The 19,419-nt window shown below is 53.0% G+C and overlaps 1 protein-coding gene across 1 annotated transcript in view; it reads left to right on the forward strand.

Moving 5' to 3' along the window:
* lamc3 (laminin, gamma 3) overlaps positions 1–18,232 on the forward strand; it is a 45,523-nt gene extending 27,291 nt beyond the window's left edge. Inside the window, exons 11-28 of the mRNA XM_019873036.1 lie at positions 1,226–1,329; positions 4,030–4,257; positions 10,375–10,563; positions 10,635–10,880; positions 10,957–11,110; positions 11,182–11,324; positions 11,990–12,168; positions 13,163–13,340; positions 13,543–13,766; positions 14,866–14,942; positions 15,070–15,204; positions 15,739–15,901; positions 16,008–16,154; positions 16,223–16,325; positions 16,562–16,764; positions 17,478–17,618; positions 17,691–17,790; positions 17,933–18,232. Coding sequence (XP_019728595.1) covers positions 1,226–1,329; positions 4,030–4,257; positions 10,375–10,563; positions 10,635–10,880; positions 10,957–11,110; positions 11,182–11,324; positions 11,990–12,168; positions 13,163–13,340; positions 13,543–13,766; positions 14,866–14,942; positions 15,070–15,204; positions 15,739–15,901; positions 16,008–16,154; positions 16,223–16,325; positions 16,562–16,764; positions 17,478–17,618; positions 17,691–17,790; positions 17,933–18,195 — 2,977 coding nt within the window. The 3' untranslated portion in view covers positions 18,196–18,232. The remainder of the gene's footprint in view (positions 1–1,225; positions 1,330–4,029; positions 4,258–10,374; positions 10,564–10,634; positions 10,881–10,956; positions 11,111–11,181; positions 11,325–11,989; positions 12,169–13,162; positions 13,341–13,542; positions 13,767–14,865; positions 14,943–15,069; positions 15,205–15,738; positions 15,902–16,007; positions 16,155–16,222; positions 16,326–16,561; positions 16,765–17,477; positions 17,619–17,690; positions 17,791–17,932) is intronic.
* Positions 18,233–19,419: the final 1,187 nt, after the last annotated feature.

Consider the following 19,419-nt stretch of genomic DNA (forward strand, 5'->3'; position numbering starts at 1 on the left):
GCGTACTGCTGTGTTGTTTCTTCGTACGCATGCTACCATTTTCTTTTCACTCCCGATGAGATATCCAATTTCGTGTTCCCAAGTACTATTCTTGAAATCAATCAAACCTGTGCTAACTTTTTTTTTTTGGAATTGCAATATATGTCATACCCTTGGAGAAACTGCAGCCGAATGCGCACGATTCATCGGGCGTCCTTCTGTCGCCGCAATATCCCGAACAATCGAAGGCGTCGCGCGCGGCCTGCAAATAAGAGTGTCGACGAGGCGCCCTGATTGATCAACGGAAGCGCCGAGCGCACACACGATGAACGCAGGCACGCCGCTCTCTTGACTGACAGCCCACCAATTGCCGCGCGGTAAATATGTTAACCGGTTAAGCGGCGGCGCGCCCCAGCCGGCTCAAAGATCATCGCGCCATCGCGGCGGGCCGACGACGGATTAAATGGAGGCGCGAGGATTGGAGCCGAGGGCCGGGAGATAAGACGGCGAGATGATTGGTTGGCGGGAGCGGGCGCGGGGTGCTGCCCTCTTTTCCTTTTTGGATGCCGCACTCCATTAAAAAAAATTGCTGAACGTTAAAGGAAGTACAGTGAGCCCTTGTTTATTGCCAGGGATTACATTTTAGACCAGCTTGCAAGAAATGACCATGAACGGTGGATATATGTGAATGTGCGTGGGTGTGTGTGGGTGCACACACACACATATATATCCACACACACAGAGAATTTTTTTTTTTGTGTGTGTGGGAGCTTCAGCAATATTCATTTCAATCAACATAACATCTGCTTAATACAACGCATATGAAAGTTGGATGGAAAATGTGCAACTTTTTCAACTAACTAAGTGGCAAGAATGAAGAATGGCAAAGTAGCAGGTGTTCACTGTACCGTACTCGCTGTTCTCCGTCTTCGGGGAAGGAGCTGACGCCGCACCTGCGCCAGCGGCGTTGAAACGCACGGCACTGCGGTCGACGTATGCGACGCGTCGCCGCGCGGCATTCACAGATCATCCGGCAGCCGTCGAGAGCCCCGAAGACGTCAAAGTCAGCACATTTGCATCCCCCAGTTCCGCGTCAGCCGCATAACGTGCGCGGCGGTGAACTTGTAATCATCCCCAAATGTGAAGATTACCGGCGCGGTGCGGCTATAGCGTGATCAAAGAGACGCGACGCATCTGCCATTTAATCTGCGGGAAACTAAGAGGATGTGTTCTGGTGTCGTCGCAGGCTTGATGAGAGCCAGATGACACCGAAGCTGTCGGCCTTGGAGTTTCGCCGGCTCCTGTACAACGTGACGGCGCTGCGCATCAGCAACGCCGGAGGACTCAACTGTAAGTTACCCGACGTCAAGTGCGGTGGCGCCTTGACATACGAACCGATGTTGCGATGGCTTCTTTTTTTGGGGGGGGGCTTTGACTTGCAAGTAAAAATAAATAAATGGAGCTGCAAGCTTCACAATGTTGGCAAGTGAGAAACAAAGAGTGTCATGAAAGCAACTTTGGCTTCAAGTGGGCTGGCTTAATGCGAACACGTAATGGGAAACGGCCAGAGGCCGCTTCCTGAACTGTGTTGCGACGTTATGACACTTTTAGGAACGGATGTTGAAAAACAACTGCCGCAGCAACCACATGGATAGCCCGCAGGCCATGTCTGATTTTATTTGTGTGGCTTTTCCTGCCCCCCCCCCACCCCCAAAAAGTGTTTTTCTAGATCGCTTAAAAACAACCGTACAGAGCGCTGTACATGAAGCAAATATCATTTATACAACAATCAACAATCAAACAATCAATGAATAACAAAGAGGGTAGAAAGCACAAAAAGAGTCCAATGAAAAATCAAGTCCGAGTCATGCTGAGTCAAAAGCCAAAGAACAGAAATAAGTTTGAAGACGCGTTTGAAAGATGGGCAGCGAGGGGGCTTGCCGAACGGAGAGGGAGCGGCATCACGAAATGGACTTTTCTTCAACTTTCTCACATCGCCTCCCCCCCCCACCCCCCAAGAAGCTTATCCCCCCCCCCACCCCCAAAGAAGTTTAACCTGGAAAACGGCACTCCCGCTCGTTGCTGGAGTGTCGGAAACAATGTATGTTTTTTTTTTTTTCTGGGACATTTCCTCGTGGAGCCGACGTTTCAGTCACATGCTCATCAATAATTGGAATGCGGCAGAAAGGATTTGAGCAGAAAATGTTAAAAGCGGAGAACACGGCGAGCTGCTACCGAGTGCAAAAAAAAAAAAAAAAAAGAGGACGCTTATTCCCAAATGTTGCTCACTCGTTCTAGAAACATTTCGGGTGCCTCCTTTTCTTCAGCTCCGTTCCGATTGGATGCCATTTGGAGAAAGGCCTCGACAAACAGGCGTGCACTCGACCAAAAAGAGCACGTCGAACATCATCGCGCACTCAGACGACATGACCAGAGCTCACGCCGTGAAATCACAGCCGTAGCTGTCGTAGGCAGATACGGCCACGCGGAGCGAATGTCCGCTTCTGCAACAGTGGCCGTCGCGTTTCGTCGCCTTCGATGGGGAAAGCGGGCCTTGTCGTCATGGCCGCTTCTGAAACTCACCGACTTTGGAGTGGACCGGACGCTATTTTCCGTATTTTCAATCCAGAAGCTTCAGTCAATTGAGCTACGTCCGTATCATACTGCCCCCAGGTGGTCAAGGCGCACGCACGCACGCACGCACGCACGCACCCCCTCGAGGGAGCAGCACAGTGTCCATTGAACTGAAGCAAAAATAATGTGAGGTTTAATTCTTGACACTTTGTTCAATTATGTGTTGAGCCAACATGTCATGTTGCCGCATGAGGACACTTGTTCCCAAGTTGGTGCCCATTAAAAGCGGCCCGACACGAATGTCAGGAAACGAGTGGCAGCGACGTGGCCGGCCGTTGGGCCGTCATCATTTTTCATGGGATTTCTCCTCCCCGTCCCGCACGTCCGAGGAGCGCCCCGTTGTTTCCCTCCCGCCGAGGCGTGACTCGCGCTCAGTGGTCCCGTTTCGCCGGAGACGGATGAAAACCATTGGCGGCGTAATGAGGGCGACCCGAGCGAAGAAGGCGGAGCGTGACCGCTTCTAACGAGCGGCCGTGCCGACATTCCGTCCGTTTTAATGAACGGCCACTTGGTTTGCGGCGCGGCGGGATAATAAGACGGGCCTTGCCTGTCCTCCTCCTCCTCGGCGGCGGCGGCGCGCCTCTCAACCTCCGGCCTTTCCCTCCGGAATTTTAATAGCGCCACTGAGAAGTGAGTCCAAAGTGTGAAATGTGGCTCGTTTTCAACACACAAATTCAAAGTTAATGGACGCTCTTCATCAGTCGTGCATGTCGAATTCCATTTTTGGATTTGAATTGCGTAGGATGTTCAGCCCAGTCATTAAAATAACGACAGGCAGCTCTCTCGTTCTCTGCGCGCTGTTAGCGGAGGGGAGTTCAAGAGAGCAGAAAGGTGGCAGAGGAGAGCAGCGGGAAGGAATTTCGATTTCGAGAAGCAAGTTTGAGCCAGATGATGCGTCTGCCCCAAAGCGACGAGAAAATCCAGAGTCTGGCAGCTGCAAGATGCGGCGGTGGCACGGCGCCGGAGTGGTTAGCGCGTCCGCTTCGCATTCCTCAGGGTTAGGGTTGGAATCTCGGTCTCGCATTGGGATCTCTCACTTGAGTGTAATTTCACAGTCCGCCACTGTGAAGGCTTCTCTCTCACCTCGGATGAATTGTAGTTGTTCAAGAGGTGCGAATTGTTGTTTGTCTACACGCGGCAACCAGTCTGAGGTGTACGACCCCTCCTCTCGTCTTAGCAGGTGACCCATTCGGGCCGCACGGCACCAAAAATCATCTCACGTTCACACGCAAGTCCCCAAATTGCCAGGTGAGCGTGAACGTTTAGTTGTCTCGGCGTCCCCTGCGATCGGTTGCCACCTCGTCCAGGGTGCACCCCGCTTCTCTCTCCCGGGCTCGACTCCAGCTCGCCTCTAATTCCGAGAAGGCATCGCAAATGGTTGGATGAATTTTCTATCGGCTTTTGTGTCGTGCGCAGACACATCGCAGCTGGCGGGCGTCCATCTGGTCTCTGCATCCCCCGCCGCCGGCGGGACGGCGCCCCCCGCCTCCTGGGTGGAAAGCTGCACCTGTCCCAGCGGCTACGTCGGCCACCTCTGCGAGCGATGCGCGGCCGGATTCACCCGGGAGGTCCCGAACGGCGGCCCCTTTTCCACGTGTGTCCCGTGCGACTGCCATCAGCATGGAACTTGCCACCCGGAGACTGGTAAGCAATCGACTTGTTACGGCAAGTTATCGACTTCCATCCGAAGCCATTTTAGACGTGGCTTTGGCCCGAGCAGCGCTTCACTTTACAGTTGCCCCTAAAAATGATCTCATTTTTGTTGTTGTTGTTGTAGTTTTGTGGTCTCTTGGAGGAATCCGTAATCCCTTCTTGACGTAAATCGAATAGTCGGATGCGGAAAATCTCCCCCACGATGAACTTTAAACCATCAGTGTGACACTTTGTTTTTTTCCCCAACCGAATTCGCTTTTCGGGCTTTGGGTTTGTCGCTTTTCTGATTCACTTCCCGCAGGCGATGTCCTGTAAAATAGTCAAGCGGCAGCTGTTGGGCGGGCGGCACAAACACCCCGAGCTTCATTTATTTATTTGGACGCGCATGTGCGAGGCCTCCCCGGAGCGTCTTTCACGCAATGTCGCTCTCGCAAGTGGAGAATGGCGCCAAAAAGAGAAGAGGCAAGCATCACCCCCCCCCTTTTTTTGGGGGCGGGGGAGGGAGTATTTCTCTCATCTTTTATCTTTCCTCAATCTCGACCCAGTTAGCAGACGCCGGCAGCTTTGCTTACGTTGTGTTTGTAATCAAGACCGGCACGGGATTCTAATACGGTGATTTGGATTCATTAATAACGGGGGGAGGGGGGCACAAAAGCGATTAGAACCTGTTTGATAGCACTTTTGGGTTGGTGCGCTAATCGACTGAAATTTGAGGTTGTACTGTCGCTATTGGTATTAGCGTTGCCTGACTGACTTTTTCGTCTTGAGTTGTTTTAACGGCAGCAGTTTGAAAGCACGCACGCGGCACCTATGGGACACAACTGGAACAGCAACCGCTGCTGCGTATATTTCAATGCGGAATGATTGTGTGAAGAAACAAGTCCTCAATTGATTTTGATCCGTGACAAAAGCCTCATTAAATTGCTGGTCTTCCCGCACTGTTTTTTCTGACGGCGCGCGTGCCATGAGCGCCTGATGAAACCGGTTCGCCGTCTCGCCGCCGACCGCGTCTCATTTGCTTGCGCGTTCCGTGCGGCTCTTCGTGTCGCGGGAGGCTTTTTTTTTTTTTTTTTTTTTCCTCCCCAAAACACTGGCTGGCTTGTTCCTGCTCTTTTTCATCTTTCTTCGTTCTCGTTGCACCTGCTCATCGCTTCGTCTTCATCGTGCGGCACTTCCTGAGCGCTGCTGTCTTTTTCTCTCCGGCCTGCCCTTCGTGTGTTTGGTCGCTGTGGGGGGTGGGAGGGGGGAGGGGGGCACTCAAGGGTAAAGGCATTCCAGGATGTCATTAGAATTTGCGGTTATCAAAGATCAGGTCTACTTGGTGGAGCTAAGGGCTGAGTAAATGTGCAAACCAAAACAGCAGCACCGAGCAAGTGGCCGTAGTGAAGATAAGATGATCAAATGTTGAAACATGGTTTCCGCGGAGTCCCGGTGCTGACAGAAGGCTGATATTTGATCATCGCTCCATGTTGTGTGAATTAAGTTTACCTCCACGTTTTCTACAGTCCCCGTTTACAATCTAGATGGACTAATACTTGCCGGCTCAAATCCTTCTCGATACCAAGTCAGGAATCCAGTTGAATTTGTCATTTGTTTGACTTCAGACAGGACAAAGAAGTCGTTTTTTTTTCTTTTTTGAGTGGGGGGTGGTCACAGTTGTTGTGACAAAAGTTCAATCCTGACTTTGTCGACAATGGCGCATAAAGCTAATGCGCTAACTATAGCCACACGCTCCCACTTTGAAGATATTTACATGCCGCTTGTAGCGTGCATGCAAATGAGGAAACGCGTACGCAATGTGGAGCGCTCGGTGTCCCTTTGAGTCGCGCTGAACACCAATCCCGCGGGTTGTCCTTTAGCGCCAGGCTATGGAAAGCCGCTAGCTAAAATTAGCCTCGGCTTGTCGCTGGGCTTCAGTTTGGCTGCACAAAGAACTGAAAATGCTGTCAAGGGAGTCGGTAAGGCATGACCGACCTGCGGTTCCTCCACCCGGAATCCTAATCGCCGTGTGATCGTGGGAGGAGCCGGAACGTGATCTGGGGAGTGGAATTTATTCCACCTCTGTGGCGGGAAGTCGGCGCGTCCTAATCGTGATTTATGAACACTCGCGCCGCTTCTGTTTGCCGTCGTGCAACAGCAGCACCTTGTGAAAGGTTAACATTCATCCCAGAAATGAGCAATGTTGCCGCAGCCTCATGATTGAACTTTGATCTCCGCCCAGAGGCTAACGACATTCGGAACATACTCGGGACCCCGCCTCCGTCCGAAGCAGCCCAGCGGACGACGCTTGACCGCTTTCCCGTCTTTGTCGGCTTCCTGCCCGGACCGTTCGCACCGATGGCCTCAGAGAGACGGCTTTTGAGAAGGGAGGGGACTCTTTTGTTGGTAAACATTGAGTCACCGGCTAGCATGCTAATGAGCCCGGTGTTTGCTTCTCCATTCATTGATGCAATGAGACAGGTCTTCTCCTTTTGAAGGCAGTTCTCTTCTTTTTCTCACTGCTTTTGCTTCACTAAGAGCCCCTTAAAAAAAAAAAGTCAACTTGTGTTTCTTGGCGTCTTCGGCCAGACTGCAGCACTTGTGACATTTAAGCCATGCAAAACAGCCGCTCATTGTTCCCGCTCCCCGACCCACTCCCGCGGCCCCCGAAAAGTTGGCCTCGCGCAAATGTCAACGTGACAAACAAGTATGTGCTGAACTCCGGACTGTAAGAATGTTATTTATTTGTTTGTTTGGGCTTTTGTCCGCTTCTGGGCCCGTGTGGTTAGCAGAAGGCTGCGACTGATGGATGAGCGCAAAAGCTGCAAACAAATCAGAGCATCGGAGGCGGGGGCAGAGTTATTGCGTCTTTACCTTGTTTTGCCAGTTGACTCTGAATCCCGGGATGTTTTGTCCTTCCCCGACCTTTATTAGTTTTGTTTGATTTGCGGTAAGTTATTAAAGTTCACCGGCACGCTCCACCCACATATGCAATGAAAACTCAAATGTTGCGCACTTTAGCTTCACCCATCTGGCCAGTATTAGCGTTCGCATATTTAGCACTCGGACTGTCGGACGAGTTCCTCTTCGAAGGACCCTCGGAGATGGTCAAAATGACTCTAAAATGGCTGCTGCGAGCCAAAATGGCTGACCTCCCGTGCATGGCTTCTTGAGATGGTTTTGTGGGTCCCCCCTTGAAAGACATGCCTACCACATTTGTTGTTTCAAAGTGAAAGTGGCTTTGCAGGCTGAATTCCCTCCCCCAAATCCGAGGAGGGACATCACACGCCAAAATGGCCACACAACTAAATAATTGTCTTTGTAGGCGTGGCTTCTACTCATGATGGACATGGCCAACAGAGAGTATTTGACTCAGTTGAAGTGTCTTTGGTGGGATTCATTTAAAAAGAGAAACTCAGTATATGGGATAGTGGCGGAAAAATGTAAAATGCTCTTTTTTTGGGGGGGGGGGGGTATCAGCCATCATCCTACAGCTTGTTTGCAGCTAAGTGAGCTGGCACTAAACCCGAGGCGACCTCATTATGGTTTGGAGGCAGGAAATCCCAGCCAGTCTGAGCCCAGTCGAAAGCTTTCTGGAAAGCGGCCGCGGGGTTAGGACGGGTCGGCCGGTCCCGTAGGTCGATGCGGTCGCTCTGCCGGGATCTTCTTTAATGAGTCTGCAGGAGAGAGACGCTCCCGACGGTGCAGGCGGGAGGTGGAGCGGGGAATTCGCTTTTCAGAGTGGGTCCTGTTCCCAGACGTGCAGGAGGAGGACCTTAGCCTCACATAATAAACAAACTAAGAGTGCATACTGTAACCAGCCTTGTTCGTTTAGCTTAGCTTGGTAAGGATTCTTTCTCCACAGATATGCAAAATTTGAAATCATAAACACATCACTAGCTTTGGTTTTCTTTATTTTATTTTTTTTACAAACACAGATCGTACCGTGGCCTTGGAATGCAAGCCCTGTTTACTTAGCTCGTCCCATGGGAGTTAATTTGGCCCCATAATATTCAAATTAGACACCCGCAACCACAAAAACAGAGCTAGCCCATTTCGCTTCTCAGGCTAAGCGTGCTAATGCTACAGACAGCAACCTGACCTCCTAACATTAGCATTTTGTTGAAAACAGAAGCACGTCGCTTGCCTCGTTCACTTAGCTAGCTCCGTAGATGCTAACTTGGCTCCGTAATGTTAGCTTTAGGCCTACACAAACATTGCATCCGAGAGCCGAGCTAGCCCCATGGACAGTTATGTATGGGGATGTTAGAGGTTTCTTTCAGTCAAATCAGGTCTGTTGCCATGTTTCATCGAACCCCTCAAAAAACGGTCTCAGAATGACAATGGCGGTGGCGCGAAGCCCTTCGCCCGCTCAGTCATCTTCACACACAGTAAAGTCAGCACATTTCTGCCACCGTTAAATTCATCACGCCTCATCGGGGATCCATACTGCACTCACAGCCGCCCGCCGGCGATGTCATAGCTTTGCCATTTATTGTGAAAACAATTCTTAACCCCCTTTGGGCAAAAAAAAAAAAAAAGGAAAGAAAATCTATGAAGCAGTCGTGTTCGGCGGAGCCGCCAAGTCGTTTTAGGTTAAAATAACAGCTTCAAAGTCATCCGGGTGATAAAGTACCTTGTCGTTAAAAAAGACAAAAAGGGAATAAAAGGGAGTTTGCGGCCTCCGCCGTCACCATGGCAACCTGATCACTTGGTCGGCATAATAATAATAATAATAATAATAATGAAAGCCTCCACACCCCCACCCCTAAAAAAAAAAAAAAAAAACACTAGAAAATGACGTTCCCAGAACAATAACAAAAATGTTTGCTGTAATTACTGGTTCAATTCGAAGTAAATCCCTCACAGCTCGACTTCTTTTTATTCGAGCAACTAAGGGGCATTATTGAATGGCTTTAATTCGAATGATTACTACAGCAAATAAATCGTCATTTGGGGGTGTCCTTTCCTCCTCCTGTGATTATACCGACGATGGAAGGCCCTTTTGAGGGACTGGAAAAACCAACTTGCTCGCCGGAAGAATCTCTCTTCCATCCCTGACGTGTTGCCCAACCCTAATTTTTCATCCACATCCACACAGTCGACGCACCCCCCGTAAAAGGGACATAATTTATGCTCTACGAGAGGAAAATCTCACTTTTAATCGTGTATACGTGTTGGGACGGTGACACGCTTGGTAATCCAGCAGATGAATGCCTCCTGATCTCGCAGCGTGTTTAATATTGCATTGTTGCCGGCCGTGAATAAATAATGCGACAATCCCATGTCGAGATGTACGATGAAATCGAAGCTGCTGGTGAATAAGGACGCCACTTCATTCCTGCACGCGGTGTCACGTTGAGTGCGGGCGCAATTAGATAACTGAGCCACTGGCCTGCACAGCCGCCGTCATTTATCATCTTCGCCCACTCTTGCTGCTCAATAAATCGTGGAGAGAAAAAACAAAAACAAAAAGCATAATTAATCTGGGATGGGGATTTTTTTTTTTTTTTTTTTTCCCCCAAAAAATGTTTATGGACACAAACGGCTCCAGGATTTCCATGTGTATTTGTTTTTTTTTTTGTTTTTGTTTTTTTTTCCCCTTGGACTACTTCATAGGCATGCTAATCTCTCTGCCGCTTCCTTGAGGGAATTACCTGCCCTCCCTCAAAAGGCTCTTTCTGTATTTCCCACAAGCAATTACGGCCTGTAGGAGTCCACTTGTCTTTCTCGTGGAGTGCCCTCCAGTCACGTTGAGATGTGGGCCGGGGACGCAGCGCCCCCGGCTGGTGAACGGCCGGGACTGCGTATCTCGGGGTCTCGGCGTGTCTGAGAGCTCCGTTTTTGCAAAGGCATGGATCCTGGAAAGTTGGATCAAATCGGCCCCTGCTTTCAGCGACTGACTGACATCTCAAGGAGTTTGACATCTCAAGTTTTGGTTTGAAACGGCCATTTTGGGGCATTTTGCGCTCCGGAATGAGCCCACAGCAGGTATCCTAGTCAGATGGCGAAATGATGACGCTCGGCTGGCGATGCTGCCTCATTTAGGCGTGCCGTGGCATCAAAGTTTGGGCACGTTTTGAGGATTGAAACTGTCGACGCCTTTCAAGATGTTCATTTCTATTCCAGGTGAGTGCGAGTGCTCAGATTTCACCGGCGGGCCGACCTGCGAGCGCTGCCTGGACGGTTACTACGGCAACGCTTTGGCGGGCACAGCGGGCGACTGCCGACCCTGCCCCTGCCCCGGCGGAAGCGGCTGCGTGCGGCTGGCGGAGACCGATCGGGTGGTCTGCACCGACTGCCCCGCCGGACAAACGGGTGAGCGGACCGCTCCCGCGCGCCGCCGCCCCCGAGGTCGTGGTCCGACGCCGCCCTCCGTCCCTCCCCAGGTGCCCGCTGCCAGATGTGCGACGACGGTTACTACGGCGACCCGCTGGGGCGCTCGGGGGCGGCGCGGCCCTGCGCCCGATGCGACTGCAGCGGCAACGTGGACCCCAACGCGGTGGGCGTGTGCGACCAGCTGACCGGCCGTTGCCTCAAGTGCACGGGGAACACCGAAGGCGACCGCTGCCAGAGCTGCCGCCGCGGTTACTACGGCGACGCGCGCAGCGATGCTCCCGGACCCAAGTGCAAGCGTGAGTCGCGGGAACACCGAAGGACTCCGACGAGGCCTCCAAATCGGGCGCCAAATGTGCTCATTGTCATTTCCAGCGTGCGGCTGCGACCCCGCCGGCACCTCGGGCCGCGCTCTGGAGTGTCACCCCGAGACAGGAAGTTGCGAGTGCCTGGACCATGTTACCGGGCGAGACTGCAGCCTCTGCGAGGAAGGCTTCTTTAACCTGCGGCGCGGCGTCGGGTGCGAGGGGTAAGGAGGCGCCAGATTGCTTTGGGGGAGTCATTGAAGAGCACTTTGAAGAGTCGCCCCGCCCCCTGCAGGTGCGCGTGCCATCCCGTGGGCTCCTCGTCCGCCGCCTGCCACCCGATCACGGGACGGTGCTCGTGCAGGGCCGGCGTGGAGGGCCGCTTGTGTGACGCCTGTCGGACGGGCTTCTTTGGATTCTCGTCGCGCGGATGCAGAGGTACGCTTTTTCGGCTTTCGTTTCAGGCACAGGAAGAAGAAGAGTTAAAGCATCCCGACAAGCCGTTCGGTAAGAAGAGAAAGAAGTCGTAAAGGCCCGCAAAAGGCTATTTGTCTTCTGTCAAAACAACGCCAATTAAAAGCGAAGGGGATGTGATTCCAGGAATAGAAACATCAAGAGCAAGAACAATCATACCAACTAAAGGCATTTCTGTTGCCAAACTAATCCTCGGAATTCAAGTCCACCCCCCAAAAAAGGCCATTCGGTTGGCAGAATAATAATTCGAGGTATAGACCCGGCCAAAAGCAGTACAATCATGGCCCCCCAAAAGCCCCCCAAAAGGCCAATTAGCTGCCGCACGAAAAAGACTTCAAATCCAAGTTAAGCGCCACAAAATGAATTCAGTTCCCTCAATGACAATAAGCAAAGCCCCCCCCCACCTCCCCCATTTAAATGAATAATATCAAGAACAAGTAAAGCCAATGAAAGGGCCGTTTAGTTGTCAGATAAACAAGAATGAATGGCCGCCAGAAGGGGATTCATTTCGCCCAACACGAAGAAGACGTCGACTCCCCTCCCCGAGCAGCGTTGAGTTGCTCGCGGACGAGAACGCGAGCGCATTTCCCGGCCGGTCCCGTTGATGCGAACCGGAACTTCCTCTCCAGCCTGCGACTGCGACCCGATGGGAGCCGTCTCGATGCAGTGCCGCGGCGACGGCACGTGCCGGTGTCGGCCCGGCTTCGCCGGCTCCCGCTGCGACAAGTGCCGGTCCAACCACTTCTACCGGCGAGGCACGCACCAGTGCGAAGAGTGTCCCGCCTGCTACGGATTGGTGCGGCAACAGGTGGGTTCGCAACGCCGCTCGCTTGTCGGGAGACAACTCGTACTCTTAAATCATCTCCCCAAAGGGCCATTGAGTCGCAAAGATCAGAAGAAGCAAAGCCCCCGAACGGCTATTATTTGGCTTCCTGAATGTCGGTGAGCAGAATTAAAGAGAAACATTGACTTGCCGAGAATTACCCATCAGAAGTAAAGGCCCCAAGCCCTCGGCTCCTCGTCGCTATCCGCCGTTTCTCTTCCCGCAACGTCCAAGCCGCGGCCGGGGGAAAAAAACGAGCGTGTCGGTGGCGGGGGGGTTGACAAAAATGGAGAGCGAGGAGGATCTTGAAAGGAAATGGGCGGGAAAAAAACCTGAAGCCACTTCAGACCATGTCAGTGATGACAAGTGTTCCAGCCCCCCCCCGCTAAAAAAAAAAGTCAGCCGTTGACAAACGTCCCGCACTGTCACTTTTGCGGTGACGTCTCGTATCTGGAGAAATTCCCTTCCCGCTTTGTTAGATAGGAAGCGGCCTTTCACTGCGCACTTATCTCGCCCTTGTTATTCATTTATTCATTGCTTCTGTCGGACTACTTCATTTCCCGCCTCGGGATGTCAAAGAACGCATTGCCGTTGTGCAGTTGTTGTTGTCGTTGTTGTTGTGTTTTGGGGCTGTGAGCGACCAATTGCGGTGGAGTTACGGGGGGGGGAGAATCTCAACCTTTGTTTGTTTGTTTCTAGCCGGTGCAAAGCGGGCTAAAGGCAAGGGCACATAAACCACACTTGGGATACAACAGCGGAACATTTCCAGCAGTGACTTTGGCCGCTTACTCGGTGTCAGTTATACAGAGCAGAGACGCGCAAAAAACCTTGCCGTTGTTATTCATTGATTCATCGCCTGACGACTACATTTCCCAGCTCGGAATAAGTCCCGATTCCCGCCTTCCCTTTTTTTTTTTTGTCGTTGTTGTTTTGTCGCATGGCGTTTGACAGCCTGAGTGGCAAACTAACTTTTTTCCAGGCGGAGCAGCTGAGGGCGCGCCTGCAGGACGCCGAAAAGCTCCTGGCCGGCTCGGATTGCCGAGGCGGATGGGCCAAGCGCCGCCCCCCGCCGGGCGACCCGACCGTCGGCGTTCACGACAACCAGCGCGACCCGCGAGCGCTGCCCAACGCGCTGGAGGAATTTTTGGCCTTCCAAGGTAACCGGGGCCCTCTGGCTGTCCAGCTCATTACAAAAAAATTGTTGTTTTTTTTTTTTTTTTTTTTTTTTTGAGGGAAATGTCATGAAACAAAACAAACCAACGGGCGGCGATCAGAGATTGTAATTGCGCACTCTTCTACAAGAGGAGCTTGGTTTTTTTCTGATTTGACGGACAAACGTGGAGTCTTCTTTGCTTGCAGAGGCTCAGCGGGCCTTCGCCGGACAATTCTCCTCGCTGGAGGCGTCCACGGGCGCCCTGGCGGCGCGGCTGCGCGACCTGGCGGCCGCTCTCAACTGCAGCGTCGGCACCAAAGAAGAAGAAGAGGGGCCGGGGGCCCCGTGTCGGACCCTCGCCCGCATCGCGCCGGTCGTCGGCGAGTCCCAGACGCAACTGCGGCAGGCCACGAAAGACCTGGAGATGGCGGTGGGTGATTTCTTCAAGGCGCCTGTTTTACACGAGGACGTCACCTTTTCTTTTCGCTTGGCCAGTCCTTGGAAACAAGTGACGCTGGAACGCGCGCGGAGTGGCAACGCATACGACGGCGCTCACACCAAAAAATAAGTATTTGTCAGCGTCGAGTTTTTGCTGAGAACGCGTTGGATGACGCGCTCGATGGCGGCGCCGTCGTCGTCGAGCGCCAAACAAGCTCGCTTCCAACCTGATGGAGCCGAGCCACAAAATCCCCCCCCACACTGCCTCCTCTGCATCCTTCTCCACCCTTTGAGCGGCAAAATCGGGGGGTGGGGGGGGGGGTTGAATTTGCACGATCCCAAATAAAATCGAGGCAGGACTCCAGGAAGATGATGTTTTTGGGTTTGTTTTTTGTTTTTTTTTGTTTTTTGCCCTCACTTTGAACCGTGCGGGATATTAAAAAGTTCAGGAGGTGAATGTGGCTGCGTGGCAGGCCACCATCTTCCCGCCGCTTCTCTGAATGCTGCCTGACTTTCAAAGTTATTCACTGTTTTGAATTCAGCCCTGACCCCAGGAAAAAAAAAAAGTTGGGTGGTGTGAGGCAGCCGAGTGGGTGTAAGTCGTAAGTGCGAGTCTCCCAAACAATTTGGAAATTCGGGCCCCTGTCCACCCACAGGGGAATGGACGGGGAGGGGGGAGAAAACGTCTCAAGAAGCTCTGCTCACCGGAGGTCTGCCATTTTGTTTTGAAGTGGCCATTTTTTCGGTCATGGGTGGCGGCCGCTCTCAAGCGGTGCGCCGTGAGAGATTGTCGGGTGCTCGGCGGCAATTTATCCGCTGTCAAACTCTTTTTGACGCCAAGCACATCTCGTGACAAGCACGTCAATCAAATGTTCTTTGCCAAGATGACGGAAGGTACAGACGAGAGTGACCCTTTTTGTGCAAATGGTGTGCCATGAGATTCCCCCCCCCCCCCCCCCCCCCCCCCCCCCCGTTTGCCGACAAATTGAAAGTCTGTCCGCCGGATGGATTTCTGACGCCAAATGAGCAATCCATTTTGTTTTGTCTGCCGTTTTGCTTGGAAGCACGTATGTTTGTTTCCCTTTTTCTAGATGGTCCCTTTTGAGGCTGATTCCGGACCAAAGCAATGGAAGATGACGCTCAACGAGTCTCAAGCCTTAAAGAAAAGGTGGGTGGCTCCGCACTCCCTCGCTCGGGTTCACGTGGAGGAACGTTCTCGGAAAGCCGCCTTCACTCCAAACGCTTCTCCGCGCGTCCCGCTGCTGCCATTATATGCGCCTCTTCCGCCTTCGTAGCCATGGCGACGCCGCCGAGCGCGCGGAGGTCGCGGCCGGCAGGGCGCTCGCCACTTCAAAGCACGCCTTCAGCTTACTGATGGCGCTCCTGCGGGACGACTCCACCGACGAGTACATCAAGGACCTGACGCAACGGTAGGCCAAGACGGACACGGCGCCGACACTCATTTTAAGCGACGGTCCAAGTCAACGTCAAACGAAGGGGATGACTCAGAATGGATGGAAAATGACCCCCCCGCCCCCCCCACCGCTAGCTTCACGCGAACACATAATAAAGGAGGCCGTTTACGGGCTGACGAATGGCACCGCCAGCGACAGTTTTGCACCCCTTCAAGAAAACGAATATTGTCGGTCCCGATAACGGCTGGGTGGATGAATCCCAGAGAGAATTGGTGACTCTTACTCGGTTGTGTCTGTATGAATGTATTATACTGCCCCCCGGTGGCCAAGACAGGCACGCCAAAAGGAGCAGCGCAAGCTATCGAGTGGAAGCATTAAATCGAGATGCGCAAATAGTTGAATTCTTCCAATTCCGTGTCATCACAGAGAGCTCTCACGTCGTCGGCTTTTTTTGGGGAGGCTGGAAAGGGATCGAGGGCATTTCCATCGGTTTCAGATGATGAACATCATTCCGAATCACGACGTCGCCTTCCTCCCGATACGTTTCAGGATGACCGAGATGCGCCAGCGGAGACAACATCTGACCGCCCGGGCGAGCGAAAGCCATGCCGATGACGAGGCCCGGCGCAAGGACACCGTCGGGCTGCGGCTGGCCCTCCGGAACGTCACGTCGCAGCTGGCTCGCGCCAACGCCGGCCAAGCGCTCGCCCGGGTAAGCCCGTCGAGCGCCGAGACCGTCGGGCCGGTCCGAAGCCTCGAGTTCTGCCAGGCGGGCGGGACGACCGCCGGTCCGAGCTCACGTTGTCCTTCCCGGTTAGCGGGGCGCCTCGCTGTTGAAAAGCTCTCAAGAACTGGACCGCGGCCTCCGGTCCAAAGACGACCTGGTCGGCCGCATCGCCGACGACGCCCGATCCCTGGCCGGGGCCGTCATCGGCAAGCGGGAAATGCTGAAGCGCGCGGCGGAGGTGACGGAATTGGCGGCGGGGCGACGGCCTCGGCGTCGGCGTGCTCATCGTTGCTTTGATTTCTCCAGCTGCAAGCTCGCGCCAGCTGGGTCAACGTGGTCGCCTTGGCCTCCGTGGTGGAGGGGAAAGCGGCCGAGTCGCAAGAAATCGGCCTGCGCCGGGATCTTGAAAGTGAGGATGTCCCCTTTGCCGTGAGAAACGGCGCAAAAGTCCAAATCGCGGCAGCGCCCGAGTTCATCGAGCAAAAAACAAGATCGAGCAGAGCAATGAAACATGACGCAAACCGATTCGACGTGTGTTTTTTCATGTCGGCTGCACGTGGTGGTGACGAGCATGATGTCGTTTTGAATGGCACGTCCCGCCCGGCCGAGGCTCGGTGTCAATCCGCTCTTCCCTTTTCCTCGCAGACATGGTGCGCGAGTGGCCGCGTCTGCAGGCCCACACCAGAGCTGCCATGAAGAAAAAGAAGCCCCTGGAGGTGAAAGTTCTGGCCGGCGTCACCAATCTGGTTTCGGAGATCCAAGAGATACTTGGGCCGGCGCAAGAAAACTCCCGCCTGGCCAGAAACCTCTCGCTGGAAGCCGAGCGCACCGCCCACGCCGCGTCTGAGGTACGCAAACGAGTCGGCTGTCTCAACCGCGACACCTCCTTCCGACCGCGCGTCTGCAAGCTCGGATTGCAGGTGGAGAAATTTTGCTTTAGCGACGTTTTATTTGACGGGCAGCGCAGCATTTAGCACGTCCGCCTCGCAGCGCAGAGGCGCGGGGTTCGATTCCGGGCCCCGGCCTTCCTGTGTGGTCTTTGCATGTTCGCCGGCGCGCCTGCGCGGCTTTTCTCCGGATACTCCGCTTTCCTCCCACTTTCCCAAAACGAGCGTGGCGGGTTAATTGAGCACTCTAAATGGGGGTGGGTGTCCAAACTGCGGCCCGGGGGCCATTTGCGGCCCGCGATATGACCTTTAAAACCACACTCCGTTTGTTTCTATACTGTCGAACTTTTCTCGACATTCGAAGATACAAATTAGCCATCGATGATGAAAGCATTTCTTTTGGAAACACCGCGGTGACGAAAGATAATTCCATTTTGAAGGCGAATCCACGTTTGCGCTCGATGAATGAAGACGTCGCACGAATGATCCTCAAGTAACTGTTTGAAAAACAGCCACCTGATGACAGTTTTTTTTTTCTTTTTTGGCTTCTGAATGTGGAGCTGGGATTCGTCCGACCCTAATTTGTCTTGATATTAAGCCTTGAGTCGCTTGCGGCTGTTGAGTGGGAATTGCGCCAACGGCAGCCCCGTGTTTTTTTCAATTCTGCGAGCCAGGAATCGAAAGGCGCCCTGACGCAGGCGAAGCACACGAGGACCGCCTTGGCTCACCTCAGCTCGCACGTGGAGTCCGTCTCGCAACGTCTGGACGCGCAGACGTTGCGAGCTGACGGCGCAAAGTTCCACGTGCCCTCCGAGGTAAAGTAGACGACTTTGCTTCGCCGCCCGCACGCTTCGCGACGCACGCTGAACCCAGCCTCGCCTTCCTAGATGGCGCCCCCTCTGGCCGACGTGAAGAAGGACGTGGAGGCGGCCAAGCTGCGGTTGGAGGCCTACTCGCAGACTCTCACCGAGCTCATCGGCAAAATCGGTAAAAGCTTTTTTCTCGAAACAGCGCGACTTTTGATGCGGGAAAGCTCTACGATTGTGAATAACAGAAACGCCCGCGAGAGCAGCCTTGGCGTGGGATTCTGATTGGCCCGTTTTGCCATTTGCCGTCCCCTCCGCGCCAGACGCCGACGTGCCTCTGGAGCGTTTCGGGCGCGTCCTGAACGAGACGGCGCGGCGCCTGAGCGCGCTGCGCGGCAGCGTGGAAGCTCCCCAACTGCACGCCAAGATCGGAGCCCTGCGTTCGGCGGCCCGGGGCCAACGTAGCCGTCTGGCGCTCCTGGAAGAGGACGTGCGGGAAATGTTGCGCGAGAGAGACAGCCTCAGGGACATCGCCCTACACTTGCCGCCGTCCTGTGCCGAGGCCGGCGCAAAGGGGCGGGCCTAATCACTGGAACGTCTTCAGCCAGCAAAAAAAAAAAAAAGGATACGCTGGTACCTTGACTTAAGAGTGACCCGACTCGGCAGTTGTCGCCCCGTCCATTTTGTGGGTTGTGTTGTTTCTGTCAGTCAGTTGGTTTCCCTTTTCCACCGTATGCACCCCCCACCCTCCGTCGGGTCACTCGTAAGTCGAGCTAGCGCTGTGCTTGAATGTCCGTGCATGAACGAGGGCAAGGAGAGCCACAGTTGCCGACGCACTTTCAACCCTTGATTTGAAACTTTCAAACGCGCAAATGGAAAATGAGAACACTGGCAGGGAACTGCTGGCTGGCACAAGCCCTGAAATAACCTGCGAACTTGACTCCGGCTCCGGATGTCACGCAATAGGCCACGCCCCTTTCAAGGCACACAGCCGCCACACAAGTACTGCAGTACTCAGTGTTTTTGTTTCCATGACATCTTTCCACACTCTTTTTTTTATGTCTCATGCAATACTGTGCTATTTTTAATTAAAAACACATTTTTCAAAAAAAGTGTTTTTGTTTTTTTGATACACGAAGTGAACCACAAGCTTAGTCACAGTTACCTCTCCTTTTGACTGAGGACCCGACTAAAAAAATACTACTACTAAAATAAATGAAATTACATTTCTGACTCTGAAAAGAAAATTCATGTTCGGATTTCGTACCTTGAAATGACTGCAGCGATTGTTGTTGTTAAACTTGATTCTCACAAGACGCAGCCTCGTTTTCTTGGACATCAATTTTGACTCAAAATTGTGAGTGACTATCAACTACTTTTCATTCTCGAACGCAGACAACTATTTCTTTCAAATTGCATCATTTCAAGTCTTAAGAATTGCGAGAAAACTCATATTGCCCCCTGACCCCCTAAAAATTTCAAGGAAGAAAATCATCTATTTTCCAGATGAAACAATGATTTTCGATGGGTCTGGCGAGTCATGCTTTTTTTTATGAAAAGAAAAAGTCATGTTGGTGAGACAAAAATGTTCCAGCTTGATTCTCATGAAGAGAACATTTCATCTTGACAAATACTGACTGCATGGGGGCTGGAAAAATACCGAAGAAGAGTCATCCACAGACGACACGGGCTCATGACATCGGCGGTTCCAAACGGGCGGCGCCGCTGCCGTTTGCGCTACCTTGAGACGCCATTTCACTGACAGAACAGTTGCCATTTCCATCTGTTGCGGCGGAGTGTATTTTCTGAA

This window comes from Hippocampus comes, unplaced genomic scaffold, assembly GCF_001891065.2.
Source record: "Hippocampus comes isolate QL1 unplaced genomic scaffold, H_comes_QL1_v1.1 scaffold333, whole genome shotgun sequence".
Classification (NCBI taxonomy): Eukaryota; Metazoa; Chordata; class Actinopteri; order Syngnathiformes; family Syngnathidae; genus Hippocampus; species Hippocampus comes.